General features: G+C 35.9%; 1 protein-coding gene across 1 annotated transcript; it reads left to right on the top strand.

Moving 5' to 3' along the window:
• Positions 1 to 70: 70 nt before the first annotated feature.
• LOC311069776 (heparan-alpha-glucosaminide N-acetyltransferase) lies at positions 71 to 25784 on the top strand (the record flags this gene model as incomplete). Its single annotated transcript, XM_084093209.1, has 18 exons — positions 71 to 97; positions 210 to 304; positions 543 to 661; positions 1772 to 1890; positions 3985 to 4054; positions 4600 to 4666; positions 6364 to 6443; positions 9947 to 10023; positions 11201 to 11231; positions 12003 to 12163; positions 15356 to 15468; positions 15684 to 15805; positions 17077 to 17200; positions 17636 to 17722; positions 18875 to 18952; positions 23854 to 23924; positions 25412 to 25524; positions 25603 to 25784. The coding sequence occupies exons 1-18, from the start codon at positions 76 to 78 to the stop codon at positions 25782 to 25784; spliced, it is 1731 nt and encodes a 576-aa protein (XP_083949335.1). The 5' UTR covers positions 71 to 75.

Raw genomic sequence — 25784 nt, 5'->3', positions numbered from 1 at the left:
ACAGCAGGTTTGGATTCGACAATGAAGATAATCAATATCTTGAATGTTTTCTTTTTTACTCTTCTCTCAGCAGGGATGTGTGAAATACGTCATAAAGGTAGGTCATAATTATGATATTCAAGTTGTTTAAAATGTGTATTCATGAAATAAGTCTATTCATTGTATTGTTAAGATACTGCAATCTCAGTGCCTCTGTCTTTTTTTTTTAGTTTACAAGCTGAAAATGGATGAGGCATTGCTAATATTCCATAATGAACTTCAATACAACATTAGTGTTTACTACACCTCAGATTACTGTTATAAGGTACTTCAAAGTTGTTTGATTGTCTTGATTGTGACTTATGAGTGTTTCAAGCATTTTTGTACCAAAAAGAAAGACAGAAATATAAATTTGTTCCATTCACAATACAGTTTGAATTTTGTGAGCAATATAAACCTCTATGTACTGTAATTCCCCATGCTAACCTGTAGAGCCTGCTTGAACTGTCAAAATGGCTTATATTAAATAAATGTTAAATAACAGATATCTACGTCTTCTATAGTGTCTTTATCAGCCCCTTGCCACAGTTGGGAATGGTCTTAATATTTCTGTGGTGGTGAGCACACACTTCACACTGACTCTAAGAATCGCACCTGTGGATGGAAACAGCACTCTGTGCGGGTAAGAATCACCTTGAGCTACACCTCAACATGCTAATTAAGGTGAATATATTATTTAACATCATCCTGAATATTAAGATATTACTATTTTTTAAATGGGCACCTTACATATAGGCTAGATATATAGCCCCAATAGCAGCCAATTGCATTTGCAGTCAGTGAGACTATTTATGACCATGTGTTTGAATGTGACCTGGCTTTAGTGCTGCCTTCTGGAGAATTACTCACTGTGCATTGATCGCACTGCATTTTGGGGTTAACAAGCTGACACTGAAATAATGATGAAAAAGACCATTAAGACATCCAAGCTTGTGGTCCTCTCACAAACCCTAGCTGGGATGTTTCCAGCAGGAAAACGTAGTCATTTTTACAAACAACCTGGGCCTCAAACAGCCATCAAGTTTTGGGCCATTTTCAAACGAGTTGTCGAGGGTGTCTGATTTCATAAGACAAGTCACAGTATCTCTCCCACACTGTGGCTGAAGTCAAGTCCTGGGCTTCTTTAAGATCGATACCGAGGTCCCTTTCCAGACAGAGCCATTATCGATTTACCTTCTCCCCTAAAGAACATGCTGGCCACTATGTCATTCCCAGGTCGATCAATAAAGGCTTATAGTGCACATTTTGGGGGATGAAAAAGGTGAAATGGGTTCAAAAGTTGCAGTTTTCTCTGTTGCCCTCTAGATGGCCCCCTTCAGCCTCTTGTATGTCATTGTTTGTTATAATTCTGCTCCATGCTGCTACAAAGAGGCATTTATATATACAATCCAATCAGAAAATACAAAAATATTGGTGATAAACCACATAAATCAATTTGACTTTAATAAATATAAAGACAAAGTTGATTTTTGGACTACTTAAGGTAAACATTTACATGACAGGCTACTTACATCAGTCAGCAAACAATTTGTGGTTAACAAGAAAACAACAAATTCATACATTTTTAAAATGCTGGTGATGATGTGTAACAGAAAATGTAAATAACATTTCAAAAGAGGAAAGCTTTTTAAACAAAACATAAAAAATTCAATAACCGTCGTCATGACTATAAGGATGTGATGGATGGATCAGTGTTTTATTACATGTTGATGACATTATTTCTCCTCCCTAGTCTGAGTCAGACATTTGAGGAAGCTGGCCATTATTCTCTCTGGATGAGGCAGCCTAGCTTGCTAAATGATGTAACCTGTTCTCTCAATGTGGATAGGAGACCGAATAATGCATACCTGCGTAAGTATACATACTGTGTAATTAACAACATTAAATAAGTCACCAAAAGACACGTATTGTGCTCCAAAGTTCAGCAGGGAAGTGCCTCCCTCATATCCCAGGAGTCAGTTGAGACTGTATTGATCCGATGAACTACTAATTTCTTGGGAAAAAAAAGAAAAAAGAGAAAAAAAACAGCTCAAAGAAAAGCTTTTCTGCCATGTTTGTTTTGGAAGATGCCCCGGGAGGGGAGCATTGTGGGAAATACATTAGAGGAGCGTGAAGGATTAAAGCATAATGGGGTTTTGAAAGCACCACGCTCTATAATGTACAGTCTACTTTGCAATAATGCAGATTATGTTGTAGATCAGACTTTTAAGGGCAAGTAGCCATTATCTGTCAGATATATGGCCAGTGTGACTAAACTCCCGGCTGTATGATGAGCTTCCATTAGCCGGACTGGTTGGTGATTACACTCCAGCTCCAAAGGGCTCTTACAACGTAAGTGATGGTGCTAGTGATCAGCAGATGTTAAGAAGAACTGATTAGTGGACACTGAACGAAAAACAAAAAAACTAAAACTGCTGTTATCAAATGAATTGCACCACCCAGAGTGACACTATTTTAAGGCCATCTTGGCCTGAAAAAATTGAAACTCTGACCTCAATCTTGGGTCTATGATGAATACAGGCAGTAAATTATATAAAAATGTAGTAATTGGCCTGCTTAACCTTAGATACTAATTAACATTTAGACTGAACTGTGCAAATTAGAGTAAATTTAAGTGTTGCTGATTCTCAACTTAGCAATTAGTGTAAAAAAAAAATGTACTGTGAAATAAGAGTATCATTTACTGAGGATTATTAGACAGTGATGATCAGCATTGATTGTATTACAAAGGAGGCTTGATTACAGCAAGGTTTTCAAACTTTTTGATGACTGCCTTCTTAATAAATGTATATAAAAAGATAATCTCAAAATAATAATAATATCAAATTATATTTAAATACAATTATAACTTTGACAGCCCTGAATTTACATATAAACAAAACGTGCTAAATTAAAGTACCTGTTTTAAGATGTTAGTTTGTTTTCTGTATTTTTCTTAGTAGCAACCAATCTTCTCAAGTTACCTCTCAAGTTGAAGGACATTGGTGGCATGACAAACGTGACATGTTTAAAAGTACTCTTAAGTGGGCAGAGTGTTAGATGTACACTACACGGTGTGTTTATTTATCTCAGGGCCAGTTTGTCCAGGCTCCTGAACTCAGTCGTCACTATAGTATCATCACAGCTTCACTGTTTCCCCTCATGTCATCAAGTGTATTCACACTTTGATCAAATGGTGCTGTCTTTGTTTGTTTTTCCGCAAAAGGCCTGTTCCACCAAACAGTGATCGCTTGAGATCACCGGGTGTAACGTGTCCATTTGATTAGCCATTATATTCTGTGTTGTCCATGTTTTGACTGTATATGATAAACGGTGGGCTTCCAATTTAGACCTTACGTAAGCATTATGTAACAATGTTAAACTCAATTTGGTTTTATGGAAAGTTAAAAAGTACATCAAATGCTCCTGATCTCACTTCAGTATGATTTTCAGTTTTATCTTTCAGTATATACACAAACTCAATAAAAACGTCTGTAGCTTCCTAATACTTGGAATATGACACATTCATGCTTCCTGTTTTACACCTTCCTCTAAGCGACCAGTATCATGGAAGACGGCCTCTGGCAGCCAATATGATCCATCATGCACTGTGAAAATATTGCCTCAGTACATGGCATTATTGGAGACCCAAGGCTAGGGTTTCATAGATTGATTGTACGCCTATAGACTGGTTTCAGATTACATAAAAGGACACTGCTGGATTCTTGAGAGCTCCCTTGTGGCGTAGCATGGGTGACAGAGGCTGTTCAGAGCAAAGGCTGAGAAAATCGTATAAACTGAACATGTTTTTAACCCTTTACTTTTAATTACTCTAACAGCTTACTTTCTGCAAGGAACATTCACAGGATCCTTATTGCTAAACATTAAAAACAAGTTCCCCTCACAATAACTGCAGAAAAAGTGTGTTTAACCTTTGCTCTTATGTGTTTGATATTGATTCTTTAGCGCTGTTGGCGGCATTCTTGATTCTGGCTTCTGTCACTGTATTTTGGGCCTCTTTGCCTTGTATACTTAGGTAACAATATTATCTGTTTTTCTCTTTCAAATTTGAGTATTTACACTACCATTCAAAAGTTTGGGTTAAGTAGGATTTGTTTTTTAGAAATTATTACTTTTATTCAGCAACAATGCATTAAATTGATCAAAAGCGACAGTAAAGACATTTATAATTTTTCAAATGTTACAAAATCCTAAAAAAGGTATCATGCTGCGTCCAAAATCGCATATAGTAGGTACTACATTTAGTTTTTTTTTTATTAATTTACTTTGCAACCCCCCCCCAAAAAAAGTTCTATAATATGAAAGTGTGTAGTATAAATGAAATTCGAATGTAATATATCCGCCATGTTGTCATTATCATGTGACCTATAGCATCCGTTGCATCATTTGATCAAATAAATGCAGATTTGGTGAGCATAAGAGACTTCTTAAACACACAAAAAAATATTTCAGAATTTTGAATGGCAGTGTATGTAAACAGTTTTTTTTTTTTTTTTTTTTCATGTTTAAACACAACATTTGTTTAAGTTGAATTCACATGAATGTTTTATACCTCTACAGATGCAGCTGTACACAGAGGCTAAAGAATCGAATCTGCTGTCACAGGTCTCAAAACTCCATGGAAATGGTGAGGGCAAAACGGTTCATGCATCATACAATAGGAACATATATTATGCGTCAAACACTGTGAATTTGTTTATGGTTATAACAATCCTAATCTGCAATTTCCAGGATGATCACATCTAAAATGAAAATGGCTCATAGAGATGTCTATGGAGCCTTGTAGTGGATATAGTTTAATTTTCTGTGGTATTGCTTGATTGTCCTGGTATGAAAGTTTGATTAGCTTTGTCTGCGGCCTATCATGCAGTTGTTTGGAGAGCCAGAGCAGGAAGAGGGTAATGCTAATTTCTTTCTGATGGATCTCACTGCCATCGCAAGACCATATGGTGAATGGGAACATCTTCCTTTGGAAATGAGAGAAACTATTCATGCGCTCCAAACATGCTTGAGGCTGCTCACGCTACCCAAACATGGGCAAAACCACGAATGATTTTAAAATTTTATTTATTTGGAGTTCTAAATCCAGAAATCTTAATTTCCTCATTTGACACCAATTATAATCATTATTCTATTAGTTATGTGCAACATTGTCTTAAAAATATATATGCTATTATTGTTTATATATACAGTATAGTACTGTGCGAAATTATTATTTCCAGTTATTTACAGTATTTCTACAGTATATATTTTGCTGTAGTGTGTCAGTAGGAAACATCAGTTTACATTTCCAAACATTCTTGTTGCCATTAATTGTAATAATCCAGTAAGATTTTTGTATGCAAAGGTGGAGTCTGACAACAGCCGGTATGATCCACACAGAGATCTGATCTCACCATCATCGAGTCCGTCTGTGATTACATAAAGAAACAGAAAAAACAGAGACAGATTAAATCCAGAAGAATGCTTGAAGAAGCCTACTTGCAAAGCTACCTGAAAAACTATGTGCACGTTTACCTAGGACAAAAGCTGTTTTAAATGCAAAGGGTGGTCACACCAAATATTTATTTGATTTTGTTAATAGAAGTTACTTAATAATTAAAATCTATTTTGGACATTATTTTTTTTTTTTTGCACATATTTTTTTTTAAAGCATCCTCACTTTACAGTATTTTTACACAAGTGTCTAAAACTTTTCACAGTACTGTAGCTTTGCAGGAAGGTTTCTTCAAGCGTTTTGGAGGTGTTTCCTCTGGTTTCCCCTGTCTGGATTATCTTGGTTTGTGTTTTTTAATAAACTGTTGCTGCACTTGGATTCTCACCTCTCCTCATCAACAATTATATATGGCCCGGTTTCACAGACAGGGCTTAGATTAAGATAGGGTATTTAAGTATCTTTTAGAGGAAAAAACATTACTGGTGTGCATCTTGAGACAAAACAATGGCAGTGACAAATTTTAAGATATGTCAGATATGAAGTGCAAATTGTTTTCAGTTAAAACAGCTCAAACATGCATTCTAGTCTGGGACTATCTTAAACCTTGTCTGTGAAACCGGGGGTATATATTTAATACTTAATCCCATTTTATTGTATAATATATATTTTTTTAAGTATGTTTAAAATGTATATATATTTTTTACAGTATTTAAAGTATATTATACAATTTTCTGACTGAAACATTCTTAGCTTAAATTGTTTTCGTGTTAATTAAGTAAAAATATGTCATCTAGATATAAAGGCTCATTTACAAATGAGTCTTAGTAAACTTACTTAAAACCTGTGTCTTAAAATTCATACTGAATTGGTTGTTTTGCTTATTTTAGGAAGAGGCAAATAATGAACATTGTGTGGACAAAAGCAAAACAAAGTCATCCAGATTGAAGTCACTGGACACATTTCGAGGGTATGTGCCAAAAAAAAATATTTTCATTTATTTGGACTAAAACGGTAACAACTTAACTCTCTCAATTCCATGAACTTTATTTATCAGTTGTCATTAACTCGATGGCCGCATTCACTCAGAGAATGTATTGTGAGACTAAGGAGATTGCAAGGGGTCACAGGCTGGACATACACTCACTCGAGCCATTGTTTCTAGTAGTCGCTCTAGGCATCGTCTCTAATATCTTTTGCTTCTATGGTGGGGAACAGTGGATTGCTGTTGAGCAAGGGTGATGTGATTTAATCGGGAAGCCCAGCAGGGCTTGATAGCGGCTTGGGGGCAAACACATAAGCACGCCTCTCCCGAAACAGGAAGCTGCTGTGGCTTTGACCTCTCACATCCCAGTAATTGATGTAATAATACAGGCATCATATCAGCACATATTCAGCAGGCTGTAGATCTGGAGCTGGGGAGGATATGACTTTCCAGATCGAGATTTGTGTAATGGATAATCCATGTGTGTTGCAAAAGTGCTTTTCAGATAGCAATCAGCAGTGGCAATTTGTACTATCAATGACAGTAAGAATGACAGTAAGCTTTTATGGTTCTTAGAATTGCCCGTCACCATAATATTTTCCCCACCTTTATATGTGAAACTTTTCAGAAATGTTCCATTCATATTCATAATATTCCTTGTAAACCGTAGTGCTGATAAAAACAGATGTTCCACTCAGTCTACACCTGCTTTTGCTCTTGTATATGAAACAGTCCATTTCCTTGTTAAGCCTAATGGTTTTATCAGTGTGGCTGGAGACTGGTTCTTTGTTTCACCGTTTCCTTCATTTCAGCCTACGTATTCTGTAATCTGGAACTAGTGCTGAATTTGAATATGATATAGACATCATCTCATACATATAGACTCGGAGGATGACATCACAGCTGGCTTGTCAGGTCTGTTGATTCATGATGTCGAGGTAATATTGGATTCTGCAACAAATGCATGATATTTCACAAGAGCTTTGCAGTTATTGCAGGTCCAAAACAAAATCAACACTGTGCAAAGTACACATGGGATCCCTGATTTGGCTATACGTGAAACTTAATAATGTCGGTAGATGTCTTTGGCTCTCTGTGAGAATATCAACCCAGAGAAAGCCTGTAGTGTTGCAACTCCCTTGCTGTATAACATGAAATATTGCCTGTCCAGCAGTGAGTCAAAACTTTTCACTGAAGACAGAAGCATCTGTCATCTGCCCACCGCCCTGGTGAAATTGTTGAGGCTACGTTTTTCCTCAGAGCTGAAGAACAGCGCCCTCAATTCATCAGATGCCATCAACATGAAATATAGTATAACTGTAGACTTTGTTTGCATTTTAATTTTTTTAAAAGGATCTGGTTTTTAATCTCGCCAGCCAAAAGCCTGCAGCCAGTTTCCTAATATTTGTGATTACAAATTGAGGTTGGTGGTTTTGTAATGATAAGTTACACTAACAGCAGATGTACCCACAACAAAATGTTCCCAATTAGTTAAATATACCCAATACTTTCCAAAGCAGGAAACTTTTAATAACGGGTTTAGTTTTGTTTTTGATGTTTGGCATTTACTATGTAATTTGAATGTAAATCGTACTCCTCTGTTTTAATAATTTTTCACAATTATGTTTTACCTGTACTAGTTTTATTTGATATCTCAGGCTTTTTTACTATGAGAAATGCAGTAAATATAAATCACAAATGTGCCCATTCAGGGATTACAAAGAGCTATAGCTCTGGGATAAAATGACAATGACAAATATACACTGGGAGTTACTGCCAAAATATATATATTTTTTACTATGGTTAACAACAATTGATAATGAGAGGCAACACAAAAACACAACATTGTTTTACTGTCTGCTGCAGTTTTTTTGATTACATTCAGGTTATGACATAAAGACAAAGGAAGCTTAAAGCTATAAAATATTTAATGTCCACTAGAAGGCTTTTTTTTTTTAGAAGATTGAACGCCTCCCTAACACTGAGGGTTTTTTAATTAAAATGATTGGCTATAACATGCTATATAGCAAACATTGTGCTGTAGTCTCATCTTGAAAATGACTTAACCTTTGTCTTTGTTACTATGGATACTAATGGATGCAGTCGCAAAGTGTGTGTGCGAGAAAGAGAAAGTGTGTGTGAAAGAGAGAGAGACAAGAAAGACAAAGGCATGCTTACTTTAATAGTGCTCTTTAGAGGATGGCATGTGATTAAAATCTTGTATCAGCAGGTTAGGCCTAAAAGGAGCAGTAATGGTCTCTGTTCTGATCTGCTAATTGAATTTGGTGAGGAAAAATGTAGATCGTTTCGATAGAGTGAAGTTTATCTGAAGGTCTATACAGTGCTTTGGTTTCTCAGTATGTTCTTATACTGAGAAACCATAGAGAACACACTTCAACAACATTTACGTGTTGTCAGTTTAATAGCTGAGGGGTTACCTCTGAGTTTGATCACCAAAATCAATTTTGTGTCCACAGGTATATTTTATGCTGTGTAGTGCAAACATGCAATAAAAAACATCTCCTGCTGCTGCTAATTCAATGTAGTGTTCCATCATGCACAATAAGTTGCAGCTTGGCTTCGTTGCTCTAAGTTACACGTCTACAATAAATTACATCCGATGGCTTTAGTCAGCACTTCTGGGTGGGGCGATTCAGAGGACAACCGTTCATTTCCTGAGTGATTCATAATGCTTAGGTTGCATTACCTTACACAGCATTTCGTCTTTTGATATATAAAACAAATGCTAAACCCGCTTGCCTTATGATCCATAATACTGATACAGTTTACCTCAAATGTACAAGTGAGAGTTGAGGGATCAGAGGATATTTTATAAAGATATGATTTGTTTGTTTGTATACAGTTTGAAACTTTGGAGTCAGTCTCTTATGCTCACTAAGGCTGCATTCTGCATTTTTTTGATCAGAAATACAGTAAACATATCTTGAGAACTTGAGATCTTGAACTGTTTTCTATTATATTATTTAATATTTTAAATGTAATTAACTGATGATGGCAAATCAGAATTTTCATCAGCCATTACTGCAGTCGTCAGTGTCACATGATCCTTCAGAAATCATCCTAATATGATGAGTTGGTGCTCAAGAAATATTTCATAATATTATCAATGTTAAAATGGTTCTGCTACTTAGAATTTTTGTGGAAACCATAGTACATTTTTTCAGAATTATTTGATAAAATAAACAATTTATTTGAAATAGAAATCTTTTGAAACACTTTTGATCAATTAAATGCATCCTTAAAACTAGAAATTTTGTTAAAACGAAATATTACTGACCCCAAACTTGTGAATGGTAGTGTTGTAGGTTATAAATTATAAGACGCCAAAAGGCCTCTGACTGCCTTTGTTGAATTCTGATCATTAACAATATGAAACATTAATAGACTTAATATTTGCTTAATATTCTTTTTGGATAATAGCTTTTCTTTACTCTGTATCCTATATTCAGTGTCGTTTGTGTTTACAGATTCTCCCTGACGGTCATGGTATTTGTGAACTATGGAGGAGGTGGTTACTGGTTTTTCCAACATGCACCATGGAATGGTGGGTTATTTTGCTGATAGGTTACATAATGATCTATGATGAGCTTTCTAATTGTTACTCTATACAGGGCTCCATATTGCAACTAAACTGACTGCAAATGTGACAAAAATCAGGAACACTTTATGTGCATCTATAGGCAGTTTTGTCAGATATCAACTTGTTGTGTTTCTGAGCTGTGATGTCCGATTCGTGAACTAATTAATCTGTATTATTGAGTCAGTCAATGAGATTCACAAAATAGTTAATCGTGATGTGATTTTTGCTTTTGTCTAATTTGAAATGAACCAAGAATCATTCACTCAATGAGCAAAAGTACTTCTTTGTTGAGCAGGCTAGTAATTTGTTGACTAAAAAAATTATTTGACTCCTAAATGCTTCATTTTAACATTTGACATGTTCAACCCTTATAGCTTGTTTTTCTTTTTCTTTTTTTTTTCTTTCTTTCTTTTTTTGGGGGGGGGGGGCTGGAACAGAGCTTTCAATACACACTTATGTGTTCTAAGATATACATTTTTATACCACTAATTAAGGGCTTCCAATATGAAATGAAAGGCAAAATGATACATCATAAATCTTTACAGACTACCAAAGACCCACTGATATCAAATACTTACATTTAAAGTGCTTTATTGCACCTTAATTCAGCATGAAATTTATACTTCAAATCTACAGCATGTCGTTTGGATGACCTTCCTCAAAAGACGCAGATGAGAAGGGGTTGCATGTTAAATTTTAATGGGGGTCTATTACGAAGCACATCTCCTGGAGTATTCACAGATGAACTCAATTTAAGGATCATAATGGCCTCTTCATCATATCAGCAGAATCGTATTGATCATAAGGGAAAGCAGATGGATTTTCATATTACTGTGAGGCCTCCTCTGTCATGGCTGTGTGAGCATTTATAAATCATTGCTGTCTGAAAATCGAAAAATAATGAGAAAACAATGTTTTTAGGGCACACAATCTTTTATCATCAGGTAGTATGCTCTAAATGACACCATTTGTTTACAATTAAGTGTGATTATATGGATAAAACTTATTTTGTCAGTCATTCAGCAATTAGATTATGCATTTACGTGTCAATCCTACAGCCAACTTTCCAACTGTAGACAGACATGCCCCAGAAGTGTGTGTGGTTTTCATGCGTGAATGTCTTTTTCCATGTACGTTACAGGTCTCACAGTAGCTGATCTTGTGATGCCTTGGTGAGCTGCCAGCATGTACTTAACGAATCGATGGAGAATTATTACTTTCCATTTTGGAGATTAATATGGAAAAGAGTGGGACTTCAGTCCAACAGTTTGGATCTCCCTTCAAAAACATTCAGATTTAAGGCTTTTCCAACCCAGTACCATTTATATTGCGCTGACTATGCCATTAAATCTTTCTTTCTCTGAGAGTATGAAGCTTGTAATACCCATTTACTTCTTCAAAAAAGCAGAGTAATGCAGCATCAGCCTTAAAGGGATAGTTCACCCAAAAATGAATATTCTGTAATCATTTACTCACCCTAAAGTTGTTCAAAACCTGTATGAATTTCATTCCTCTGTTGAACACAAAATAAGATATTTTGAAGAATATGGGTAACTAAACAGTTTCTGGTCCCCATTGACTTCCATAGTAGGAAAAACAAATACTATGGAAGTTAATGGTGCCCCACAACTGTTTGGTTACTGAGGGTGAGTAAATGATGACAAAATTGTTGGGCAAACTATCACTTTAAATTGTGGGTTTATTTGTTATGGAAATGTTTAAGGACAAAAAATTTTCATAGAAAGCTGTGCATACTCAATCTACCACTTATTCCTTCAATGTTTTTTGACATACAAAAATCAGTAAAACAGAACTGCTTTAAAGGTTGCATTAACCAGGGCAAATATCCCAAATGCACACATATCAATAGTGATGCCCAATGGTGAGATGACACAGTATGTTTCTGGATGTGACAATAATACTGTCTTTAATCCTTTGGCAAGGTTTGTGTTCATCATAGGTACTTCTGTAGTGCTAGCATTCAACTCGATGCATAGAAGAGGTGTTTCATGGCTACAGCTTCTTCGCAAGGTTACTTGGAGAACCATCGTCCTGATACTCATCGGGTTCTGCTTCATGAACTACAGCCCAAGAGATGGATTTTGTGAGTAGGCTATACATACATTATTTTTCAGTCTTCCTCTACAACAGTTGTTATTTTATTTTATTTTATTTTATTTTATTGGTAACACTTTACAATAAGATTCCATTTGTTAACATTAGTTAACGTACTAACAATGAAAAATACTTTTATTAAAACTGAAAAAAATGTTAATTTTAACTTCGCTAACATGAACTAACTATTAAATTGCATTTCTATTAGCTAACACTAACAAGGATTAATAAATGCTTTAACAAATGTTTTGCTCATATTGTTAATGTTAATTAATGAATTAACTATAACTAATGGGACCTTATTGTGAAGTGTATTCATTTTATTTTATTTTATTTTTGAGGGACACTAGGGACATTGGTTCACTTGGTGCCTTAGGACAGATAAAACATGTTTAACTGCTTAATAGTTTTTATATAAATGTCAGATGGAATAGTGCTACAGTTTTTGTTTAGAAGGAAAGGGTATTTAGGTTTAAATCCTGACCTAACAAGCTGCATCTGATCTGCCAGTGATGCTGTTTTGAACATATTTTTCATTTTGTGTGAGAAATTTGTTTAATTTTCAATTAATTAATTAATATAAATATATATATATATATATATATATATATATATTGTATATATTGTTGTTTTGTAAGTTGCTTTGAAAGTCCAAAAAAGTCAATGGTGCACATGCACAAAGTTTGAATTGACATGATGCATCTTCTTGTATTGCATTGGATTTATCATAGCACAATAGAAAGCAAGAAATCTCATTACTGCTGTTCTATTCTGGGTGGCAGTGACTGATACCAAACAAAGAGTGACCTGCATCTTTCAATCTGACTGTGAACTTTTTTTCACGTAATACGAAAGCGTTACATATCCAAGTCACCCAATCCTCGTTTTACAAATGAAGTCCATTAGCCTCTGTTAATGATGGAAGAAAAGAAGCCAAAATGTCTAATCCGGGGCCTCAGAGCAGCACATTAGGTCTGTCGGGGTTAAGCAAGGAGGGCAGGGAGGACTGTCTGACAGGTCAGTACAGAGCAGTGCTCATACATTAGCCAAAGCAGTATTAGCTCTCTGCCAAGATGGATGTGTAACTAAGTTATCAAAAATATTGTGATACTTTCCAGTGATCCAGTGGCAATCATAATATCTGGGCCCGTTGAACAGAGGTGCGCAGAGCAAAAACAAGCTTGCCGTTAATGGCCAATTATCACAGATAGGGTTTCATCATGCCAGCTGCACAGTGGATTTTATGGAACTTCATGTAATGCAATTACAGCTTTTGCCCTAAACTGCAGAAATTACCTCAGCCTGTGAATCACTCAGAATGATGTTTAGAAACCATTTTCCCACTATATACCTGCATTCAAATGCAACAAAATGTATTACAATTCATTGAAAATCATTTGACGTAATGATCTATTTAAACATGGCACCGTCTGTCTCTGCTTGGCCACTGAAGCCATTATCATCCTTGGAACTTAATTTAAAGAAGCATAATCATGGAAGTGCATTAATGGTTTTATCTACCAAAACAGTCCCAGTTTTGCATAGTTTACCCTTTTCTTTCGTTCCATAATTTCATAGTTTACAGATTTAAATCATTACATTGTTGATTGTAAAACGGATCTTTTAGCAAAATTCCTGATTGTCATTTCTTTGACTGATAAAGCAGAGCAGAGCAGATTTGCTCTAGAAAGTGTGTGTATATGGGTTTTAATTGACAGATACCATTAGTCACCGAACCACTTCCTGTCTCTATGTGCAGAGGTGGAGTGTTTCCGCTTTTGATTTGATTTGTTAGATCAATGATCAGTATTATATTGTTTCTTGTGGCCCTTCGTATGTGCCACAAAGAGGTTTTCAATTAACTAATGTGCAGATTACCATCAATCTCTCGCTCTATATCGCTCCCTCACATCACCCTCCCCGCCAGAATCTCTTCAGATAAGCATTATTAGTCTCCGGCAGGGTAGATCACACCTCTACTCTCCTGCAGTGAAAGACTTCTCACCTCATCCTGGGTCTGTGTCAGCATAACCATCATTAGTCTGTGTTATAAACATAAATCTTCTCTTCAGTGAAAAACAATACACCACCATAAGTGTTCAGACTTTAGATGTACAGTAAAGTTCCTTACTGTATATTCACTGTATAGGATACACAGTAGTTCTACAGGGAAATAAAATGACAGTTATATATTGGGATTTAATGAACTAATCAGGAAATATATATGTGTAAATATACAGCTATGTTTGGGATAGCTACGATTTTTTGAAAGAAAATTTACCAAGGCTGGATTTATTTGATCAAAAATACAGTAAAAACAGTAGTGTTGTAAAATATTCTTATAATTCAAATAACTAACTATTAAATAACTTTTTTCTATTTTAATATTTAATCTTTTAAAATGTAATTTAAACCTGTGATGGCAAAGCTGAATTTTCAGCATCATTACAGTGTCACATCATGATCCTTCAGAAATCATTTTAATATGCTGATTTGGTGCTCAAGACACATTTCTCATTATTATCAATGTTAAAAATGTTGTGCTGCTTAATATTTTTGTGGAAACTGTCTTTCAGGACTGATGATTTAAAGTTCAAAAGAACAGCATTTCTTAATGTCATTATTAATCATTATTAATGTCTTAGCTGTCACTTTTGATCTATTTAAAGCATCCTTGCTGAATAAAAGTGGAAGTGTAAGAGTGCTTTCACTTGAATAAATTCTGCAATTGTTATTTTTTTACTTTACTGTTTCTTTGTCACTTTTGGCTACTCATTTGTTCAAAATTTCTTTTAATTTCAAATTTGTTTAATTGCATGTCATAATTGAGTTTGCACTAATTGACCTACTGTATTATCCCACAATGCAGTGTATTTTTCAATGATTTGAATTATGACAGAAAATGAACTAGCCTGCACTGATTTTACAGCAAAGGTCTGAATAAAGTATATTCCTGTAAAATCTGATATTTGACGGAGTTGAATCCAAAGAAAGATTCGAACTTAATAGGAACATCACTTGTACAGCTACTACAGACACACAAGCCCACCATTGACTTGCTTGCTGACTCCTATTAAATGCAAACCTATTAAAAATACATCATATTGGAGTGTTTTTCCATCAATAGTCTGTAATTGTAATCTTGTATGTTTATATGTGTGTGTGCGCCTAAATTTGTTAGTATCCTGGTCCTGGCTACGGATACCCGGAGTGCTCCAGCGTTTGGGTTTCACCTATTTTGTTCTGGCAGTGATGCAGACTTTCTCTCCCCACAGAGAGATTCCCTTGAGGGAGGTGGGTTAAACTCTATGGCTCACATTTCTCTCAGATCAGACATCTGTACAGGAAGACACTTGTTCTGAAATAATGATTAATTTCCAGAGGTTACAGTAAAATGAAGTCAATGTGTTGACAATGATTTTTTTATATTAGCTTATTACTGTTGAGTTTTCTAACGTGTAAGACTGAATGATTTCTAACCCTGTATGTTTTCTGCATGTTCTCCTCAGCATAACTGGTGGAGCCCCATTCAAGATGTGGTTTTATACTGGCCTGAATGGCTCATCATTGTATTGCTGGAGACCATGTGGCTGTGTCTCACTTTCTTACTACCTGTTCCAAATTGCCCCACGTGAGTTCATATTAGCGTCAGGCTTTGTGATGAATTATGATTAACTATCGCACTGAACAATACAAACACTGTGATATGGAATATAAATCCTTTGCATTAATGTGTAATGTGTCTGTCAAGCTAGAATTAACTGCAGTTCATCCCTTTATTAACATAATAATAATGTCATTCATACATCAAGCTAATTCCTTGGGTGACATATATGTTAGCATTATTACAGAAGCGTGCCGGTGAGAATATATGTAGGACGGAGCTAATGTTGGACATTTACATCAAGAATGCGCATATATATGCATCGCAATATGGTCATTTGTGTGCTGTTGTGTTTGTGAGTCTTCGAATGCTCAAGGGTTTGTGTCGTACAAGCCCGTGTTGTGCGGCTCTTATGAGATCTGTGATTTATGAGTGTTTGGCGGCCGCTTCAGAGGGGATAATTAGCCAATCTCAGTCTGTCATGTGCACTAAAAGGAGGCAGAGAGAAAGGATTCATCATCCTTTCTCTGCCTCTCTCAGTTTCTCTTCCTGAATCCGCTCAACCTTCCATTTATGTCCTCCTTCTCCTCTCCTTCAAGATTTTTTTTTCAATGTGTCTGACCCTGCATGACATTGACGATCACATGCAGAGCTCCAATAATTCTGCCTGAATAAAAAACATTTTGACCTCACAATCATTGTCCTTGTGTGTTATAGCACAATGCAGCATTCAAATTGTGCTACCTCCAAACACACTTCCATCTAAATAATTAAACCAAAGACACCTCAAATAAACATTTGATTTATCTTGATTTACCTTGCTCTGTCACCTTTGGCTGTTTCTTTGTTGAGATTTTTTTGGAACAATATGTGCTATGAACAGTGCTGGTGAATGATAAATTATTTTACATTTCTGTTACATATTCATTTAAAGACAAGGAAATCATATACTAACATTCAAAAGTTTGGGGTCAATATATTGGGATACAATATAATGATCAAACGTAAAGACGTTAAAAAAGTTATATTTAAAATAAATGCTGTTCTTTTGAGCTGTCTATGTATCAAAAAATCCTGAAGGTTTCTGAAGGACCGTGTGACACTGAAGAGTGGAGTAATGGCTGCTGAAAATTAAAAATAGGAAACAGTTATAATATATTTCGCAATATTATTCACAATAGTATTTTTGATCAAATAAATGCAGCCTCTGTGAGCTTAAGAGACTTCCTTTATAAAAATATCCCCAAACCCCAAACTTTTGAACTGTAGTGTATATTGCGTTATGTTTCCTCTGCTAGTGGATATTTAGGAGCTGGTGGTATTGGAGATGATGGTTTATACCCCAATTGCACAGGAGGAGCAGCTGCGTATATAGACCGGTGGTTATTTAAAGACAATATCTTCTGGTATCCAACATGCAAGGTGAGAATCACGTATTGATCATCTTTAACCAGTTCAATGCATTAAATATCTGAAACTTAATCCTTGATTGTGACTGGCCAATTGGGTTTGTGTGGAAAATATTTGTGCATGCATAATTAGATCTAAAAATTATGGTTGTACTGCAACCAATTTCCTACACTGTGTTTTGTGTCTCTTGTATCAATCCATGGTTTTGCAAATCAATATGTCCATTTATTGACATACGTAACGAGTAGACATGTTGTAAGATTCACGCGGAGGTTATTTTGTGATAATGACCAGCTAATTGTTCACTTGTTTAAGTGGAAGAACAGCTAGTTAAAATGATTAAAATGGCATTTAAATTGGTATTTTAGGGATTACAGTAAATGCGATATGTATAAATTCTGTTCTCAGGTACTGTTTTGCCTTTATTCAGAACTATTTCTGTTTTAGGTCTTGTATCATACAACAGAGCCCTTCGATCCAGAGGGTGTTCTGGGTACAATTAATTCCATAGTCATGGGATTCTTTGGCATGCAGGTAATTTATTATATAGTACAGTATTTAAGCAATTTCAAATGAGCAATTGTGATATTGCTATAAGCAAGAATAGTTATATAAACAAGAAGTTAATATTAAGTAATTTTCATTTTAGGTACTATATGGACAATTTGTTTGTTATTGTTCTAAATAGTTCAGCAAAAGTAGTTCCGAATGCAACCTAACAGCTTGTCCGGAATGCCAGAACAATTGGAGTGATACAAACAAAAACTGCAAAACACTTGGAATGCTGTCCAATCAAATTCAAGGTTCAGATCTAGCTGTATAAGTCCAAAATTGTAAATAAATTGAATAAAAATAAATTCACTTATTGCAGGACATTACCAAAGATAACTGAACAAAAGTGAACCAGTGACAAATGAGAAAGAAAACCCAAACCTAATCCAAAGCCCAACATGTGACTTATCCAAACCGTGTATTTGACAGACTATAGATCATTGGCTTGTTCAGCATTTTCTCTTCTTGACTCATTGATGAATTTCACTTTTAGTTCAACTAGCAATGACAAATCTATAATAATGAACTGGATTTTCTGGCAACACTCTTAGACAAACAGCTGTTCTACCTCACTGGTCCTTGCTGTTGTGGACAGATGTGTGCGTCTCTGGCAAAGGTCAGAAAAGTTTCTCACCCTTTGATGGTGACAGGGCCCCGGTGACCAGTGAGAACTAGCCGTGCAAACTCGGTTGCATTGCTGAAATCCCTGTGGGCGGAGGCAAAAAACAGTTAGCGCCAAGCCCGTCAATCAACATGTCTTTGAGAACACGGCAGGTGTCGGCCTCTCCGTCTGTGTCCGTCCGCTCCAGCGTCCTCGGCTGAGGTTCATTCGTCATCACCGAATTAATCAGCGAGCGCAGCCAACTTCACAGCCGTGCATGGCTGCGCAGGGAGCGTTGAAACTTGAGCTCTTTTTCAGGGCCACAACCATCGCTCACATCCTCTCTCTCTGCCCTAACATGATATCAGTAGTATGACGTATAATAGGCATTATTGTCCATATTAATTATTTTAGTTAGCTTAGAGGATTATGACCTATTTGGCCTAAAGTGCTAGCCTAATACACATAGTTTTGCTATACTAAAAAAGTATTAAGTCTAAAGTTGGAAATAATCTTTGTTTTTGTCTCCACAGGCTGGAAAGATTCTTCTGTTTTTTCGTAAAATGAATAAAGGTATCCTGGCACGATTCCTGATTTGGGCCCTAATCCTGGTACGTGCACACACACACACACACTTAGATGAGAAATTTAAAAAAGCAGACTTCAACAGCAATAATTGCGCAATGCAGCAAAGCCCTCTCTGTAAGTGTTATATTGCTTGTAGTTGTAGACAGTTTATGAAATAGGTGGACGTCATATGATATGTGTATATATGCACTGAATGAATTCCAAGGCAGAGATTGCTATCACACCCCTCTCGGTACTGAACCGGATGGCTTGTTCGGCTCACGGATGACTGTTTTTTGTTTTTTTTTATTGCATTATTGCATATTAATTTCCACTGGTTCTTTGGTTCAACATGCACGACAGAAAAAAAAACTGTTTTATATCATGTTTAATAACTTTAAAAACATATAGGCATTAAAGAATCATGTTTATACTTAATGACGTTTGCTAATCTCGTGAAAAAATATTTTTTTAGATGTCCTGCATGAAAATTGTTACTGTACACTGCTGTTAAAAAATTTGGGGTTAGTATGTTTTAATGTTAAATGCATCCTTGCTGAATAAAAGTATTCATTTCTTTTCTTTTTTTTAACAAAAAATCTTACCGACCCCAAATTTTGAAGTGTATAATGTATGATGTTTGGAAATTAATTTTGAAATGAATAATTCTTTACTCATCAGCATTGTCTCTGGGACTCCAAACATGTAAAGTCAGTCTCAGCAGAACATAAGATTTAAACTAAACTATGACCTCTGCTAGGTTGGCGCGGAGATTTGCACTGGTGAAACCAAAAAGTGATTAGATCTTAGATTGAGATGACGATAGTGAAAGGCTGGCAGATTTGCGGGTTAAGTGCTCCATTTGGGTGGTCCCACAGACAAAAGGAGCAGAAGCTGGGCTGGGTGGGAAGTGCATGAGGATGTTTAAACCCCCGTCTCAGGGGATATATCCATGTGCTACTAGAAATGTTTTTCAGGGGCAAAGAAAGCAGCACTGGTCACTTACTGCTGCCCGTCCCTTGCAGAAAGGCTTTTTGATTACACCATGTGGGGTGAATTTACCCTTTCTGCATTTCCACTCTGTATTTTTCTAGTTTTAATGAGCATGACAAGTTAAGCAAGCTCAAGTTATATGGCACATTTAATCTAAAGCGAACTGTGTAGCCCTTTATTCAAGGTTATTATAGGAGAATCATGTTTCTGCACAACGCAGCATATGCTGATCAGAGGATCTACACAAAAAGGGAGTTTGCAGGATTCTTTTCCATGAAAGACCTTGCTGCTGTGTTTTGTTTTGGACTTCTGGAGGCAGAGCCGCTGGAATGCCCTCTCTAGAGACAACAGGTGCTGATGGAGGGGTTTTGTCTGGCAAACTCAAGACATAAAGCTGTGGATGACGGGGGCAAATGACCTTAATTTCTCAGCAATTGCTTTGCTTGCCATTGGCTTATTATTAGTATGTACAAGAATATTGCATCTCATTTGTTTGTACTTACTAGGGCTAAAGATTTGAAGATGGGTCATTTATACGAGTCCACATTTCTCTAAATGTCCCTTTCATACGACATCTGTTTTATGAATGCAATTCATTTATGATGCAATTCAATTCATTATTTATTCATTTATGACAGACAAATGTTGTATTTGTATATATATATATATATATATATACATATGAAGACCTCCGATGCAAAAGCCACCTCTGTCAAAAATGAGAAAATAATATTGAGTGATTTCTCTCCGCATATACGGTCATCAAATACTTTCACTTCAAACTCACTAAATCCCAGTCTCAGCCCATTCAGAAATACCGGTACTTGGGTAGAAACCTATTCATAGGAGCCTGATAAAAATGTTAATATTAAACAAAAACTTTAGACGGACTTAGAGGCTTTATATATATATGAAAACCTCACATGCAAAAGCCTCTAAGTCCGTCTAAAGTTTTTGTTTATATATATATATATATATATATATATATATATATATATATATATATATATATATATATATATTTATCCTTCTAGCACTACTTTAATGTTTCCTAGGGAGCTTTTTGTTATGTAATTATTTTGGTGTTAAAATGCTTATCCGAGTTTAATATGTAGAGACAACTATGAGTAAGCCATTTGTAGGTTGACTTTCTGGAAAAGTATGAACACTTTGGCACTTTCAAAACATTGCTCTGTTTATTTGACTTGCCCAACAGCAACACTGGCTCATACAATGGTGTGAATTGGGAGCGGCGCTATCTGTTAATCCGACTAATGAGAGACCTGTTTGGGAAACCTGTTTGGGAAACCAAGTCATTTTGATTTGAAACATATACATTTACATATTATTATTTTTTATTTTGTATATTCTATTAGGTTATCATTTTATTTTTCTTAACCCATTGGTAACTTGTTTTGTCTTTGTTCTTTCATTTGCATATACATTTATTTAGTTTGTACCCTAATCACACATCCCTTCCTCTTCTCACAGTGAAGTATATTGCGATGGTGTGCTTGTTGTGAACCCAGATCCACAGTACGCAGATGTCTGATCCCAGTATTTTAAATTTCATTATTCCCAAGCCCTATGACAAATCGGGCCATTATAGCTGTATGTTGAATCATATTGGCCAGCATTATGGGGCCACACTGCTCGAGGTGCTGAAATAAATGAACAGAGATCTATTTCACTTTACCTAGAGGAGCAGCATGATAAAATAAACTAGCCAAAGGCAAAACATTATGCCACCTCTGTTCACACACTGTCTCAGCCTCTGATTGTGCAACACAAAAATGGTTTGTGTATAATATAGCACAGGCATAATATTTAAATATGTTTTCTCTTTTTTATTCAGATTTTGTGATACATTTATCATGTTTTTAGATACATAGAATAGCAATATTAGCTGTTGGGAAAGATTCCTTATTTTTGTATGCTGTCAAGTGTCTGTTTTAATATTTTATTCTTTTCCTCTCAACTTTTTCACAATGCTTCATCCCTACTCTGACGTCAGTCAAAATATAGATTATTTTGGATTATTATGGATTTGACCACAGAGCATATAACTAAGTATTCAGGCGACCAACAAGACCGTTACAGGCTTCATGCTTCGCGATAAACACTGCATAACACAAGCAAACAATCAATTATCATTGACATCTCTGGAGAGCTCTGAGGTCTGAGAATGTTTTAAGCAGAACAGCCTCGTGTGCTGTTAATGTGCTCTTCACACACGTTACCCTAGTTAAACAACAATTTCCTCCAACCATATCAAGAGTCATGAAACGGTGCACGTCTAGGGAGAGAGGGGTTGTCTTGTCGCAGTTTGCATGAATCCTTTGTCAGATTGTGGGATGATTTGAAGCTGTTTGTGCTTCGGCATCCCAATAAACAAGGCCCCTGATTTAATTAAAGTTCAACGATCACAACTCCGCAGTTTGAGATTAAAATTGAGCGATTGGCCCACATAGCAATGATTGTCCCACATCCTGCCTGCATAGCCTGGAGACTCAATCTAGAGCCAGCCAGGCTATTTCCACACCATTGATTCTGTCATCTATACAAATGATGGATATCCTCCTAACAAGCAGGTTTGGATGCTGAACTGTCTGTCCACACAAAAGCACAAGATTTTCTTTAAATGAGCCTTTTTTTAATAATTAAAAGTCTTCCTCAGTATTTTTCCAGTAGAAATATCTAAGATATCTAACTCGAGATACTTTTACTTGAGAAGCAAAATTACTTACGGTCACACTTTAGATTAGGATCCAATTCTCACTATTAACTAACCGTGACTCTTGCCTCAATAAACTCCTAATTACTGCTTATTAATAGTTAGTAAGGTAGTTGTTAAGTTTAGGTATTGGTAGGATTAGGGATGTAGAATATGCCAATAAGCCAATATCCTATAACATGCATGCTAATAAGAAACTAGTTCATAGTGAGAATTGGACCCTAAACTAAAGTGCTACCATTAAGTCTTGTTTTTTTTTTGTTTTTTTACCATTAAAGGAGAACTCCGGTCAATTTTAACACTGAGCTCATTTTTTTGTAAATTTGGAGTGCTGTCAGTACAGAGAACAACGACAAAAATCGATGTTGCCTACACCGTGTTATCCTCTTTTTAAAATTTGCACCCTGTTGACTTCAATGGGGCAAGTTTTAAACCTGCTTTTAGCCTCTTAACATCCTTGATGTGTCATTACAAGTGCACAGCCATGTTAGATGATTCCTTCAGAGTGAACACGGTGAATCTGACTGCAGTAGATGTGAAAGATATCAATAAAAATGAAGTTAATTCGGCCAGCGCTCATACCTGTATTTATTTCCTGTTTTCGGTCGAAGTCCACAGTAGTCGATTGTCGAGTTCTCCACTGTTGCTTAGTTACCTATGATCACTCGCGTGAACTCGACAGTCGACTACTATGACAGCACTCCAAATTTATTAAAAAAATGAGCTCAATGTTAAAATTGACCGGAGTTCTCCTTTAAGTCTTTATTTTTCTTACCCCATTGCAGATTTTTGTTCTTGTTTTAAGTGTAAAGTCACTTAATTTTGATCATTGTTTTCAGAAAACAAGACCTGATATGTAATTTTGCTTCTCAAGTTAATGTATCTTGATTTAAGAATGTTTAGATATTTCAATTTGAAAACGAGACAAAAATACTGTGGAAGAAAATCATTTACTTTTTCAGATGCCTTTAAGTGGTAAAACTGGGAATATAAAGCAATGGAACGAAATAAACGTGTAAAACGTGAAATGACTGAGAGTTTTGCTGTAGGCATGAGGAGATGGATCTGTGTTTCGTGTGTTAGTTTGAGGGGCTTCACCTCGCAGGAGTGTCAGCTAATCTGCTTGATTCTTCATGGCGGTGCTGCATTTGGGTTGTCTGATAATGCTTGCTTTACAGGTCTGCATTGATTTGAAATCTGTTTTATTCTGATCCTCAGGGAATCTCTGCAGCCATCCTTTCTAAGTGCACAAGAGACGAAGGATTTATACCTGTCAATAAAAACCTTTGGTAAGTGCTTCCTAACCCTTTAAATCCAGCCACTTCTCAATCCACAAAAGAAGGGATGATACTCCAGCAGGCACAAGTCAGAGGCTGCTAAAACGCGCGTTTACTTACCTCTAACGACAGAACGTCCTGTAAATAATCACCCCACTGGCACAGGAGTGAGACGCAGCGGGTGATACATCCACTGTCCAACTAGATCACTCTTCTTTACAGCCAAGAGAGAGTGAGCAGTTTTATTTTCCCAACCATATATCTTGCCAGAATCTGGCTTATCTCATCCGCCTGTTGGGAAATTGAGCAGGATGAGGTCAGCCCTACATCTTCAGAGCGATGCACATTAAATTATTTGTCACCTAATACCTCAGGATAAATAATGGTATGTAACAGAATTGTTCAAAACACATTCATGCCGTTGTTGATCTATTTTACAGTGTATGCAAAAAGGATCTTGTGAGGTTTAAGCTTAAAGCAAAAACTGTTGCCAGTGGGAAAAAATAACTAAAATAATTTAAAATAAATTACTAAAATAAATGTAAAAAATATTTTATTTTAGTATTATTTATATATGTTGTAGTATATTTATTATTATTTATTTTTTTGTAATTTTAGCTAAAGTCACTTATTTTATTTTTTATTTTTCCATTTATTTTTTATTTTAGTTTTAGTTAACTTAAAACTTAGAACTTAAACTAATTTTATTTAAATTTCACTTAGTTTCCTTTTACATTCTGAAATATATTTATTTTATAATTGTATTTTACTTCACCTTTATTTCAATTAACAAAATACTTAATAGTTTTAGTTAACAATAACACTGTTTTAAGGATGTAGGAAACCAGGCAAAAACGCAGATTAATTTTTGCATATGATACTTGCATTATAGTTTTTACATTAAATATGACCTTATCTTGCCTTTGCTGTATGTGCTCTGTCTCTGTGACCCTGCTCTACTGTACCTGTTTGAGTACAGGCATATACCTGCTTGAATTTTTATGGACAGTTCATCATGCCTGCTTATTGAGCCCCTGAGTATGTCTGTCTTCATCCCTAAAAGTAATTAACTCCAAGCCAAGAGTCTTTTTTGGCTCGACTTCAGCTGACATAAACGATGCTCTGGGATGCAGCCATTTTACATTAGATAAAATTCTATCGAGCATCCTGGCACTTAGGAACACAGAGGCACATGACTTATTGACATGGTTGTACTGAGCAGGTGCCAAGGCTTCACTTTAGATGCTTATGTTTCTTATTGGCTTACCTTAAGCGCAGAAACTACTATGCGTCCATCCATTATTTAGTCCCCAATTCTGCACTGTGTTGTCTTCGTTGTTACAAGAAAAGTTTGGAAAAGTTTTTCAATAGTGCAATGCACCTCTGGTCCTTTATGCATATCTTTTGGAGCTTATTTGTGGATTGAAAGTCTCTGTTTTAAATCTCTGTCTTATCAAATGGTTCAGATCATACAACACAGGTTTTCTGTCTGTCTTCAGGTCCCTGTCATTTGTGACCTGCATGGGCTGCTTTTCCTTTTTGCTGCTGGGTGTGATGTATTTTGTCATGGACGTTAAGGAATGGTGGGGCGGCCAACCTTTCATTTATCCTGGTACGAGAATTCACTTTAAAGCAATGTTTTATAAGCCAATCCAATCCAGAAAAGCTTACTGTGCATTTTTTTTTACAGGGATGAACTCCATATTTGTCTATGTTGGCCACTCTCTGCTAGGCTTTTACTTCCCCTTCAGCTGGGAGATGCATTTGCAGGACAGTCACTGGGAGAAGCTTTTCCAGAACATATGGGGTACCGCACTTTGGGTCTTCATTGCCTACCTGCTCTACCGCAAAAAGTTCTTTCTTAAAATCTGA

This window comes from Abramis brama (assembly GCF_963993115.1).
Source record: "Abramis brama genome assembly, chromosome: 19".
In the NCBI taxonomy this organism is placed as follows: Eukaryota; Metazoa; Chordata; class Actinopteri; order Cypriniformes; family Leuciscidae; genus Abramis; species Abramis brama.
The sequence above is the reverse complement of the archived record's forward strand: the minus strand, read 5'-3'. Positions and strand labels throughout refer to the sequence as shown.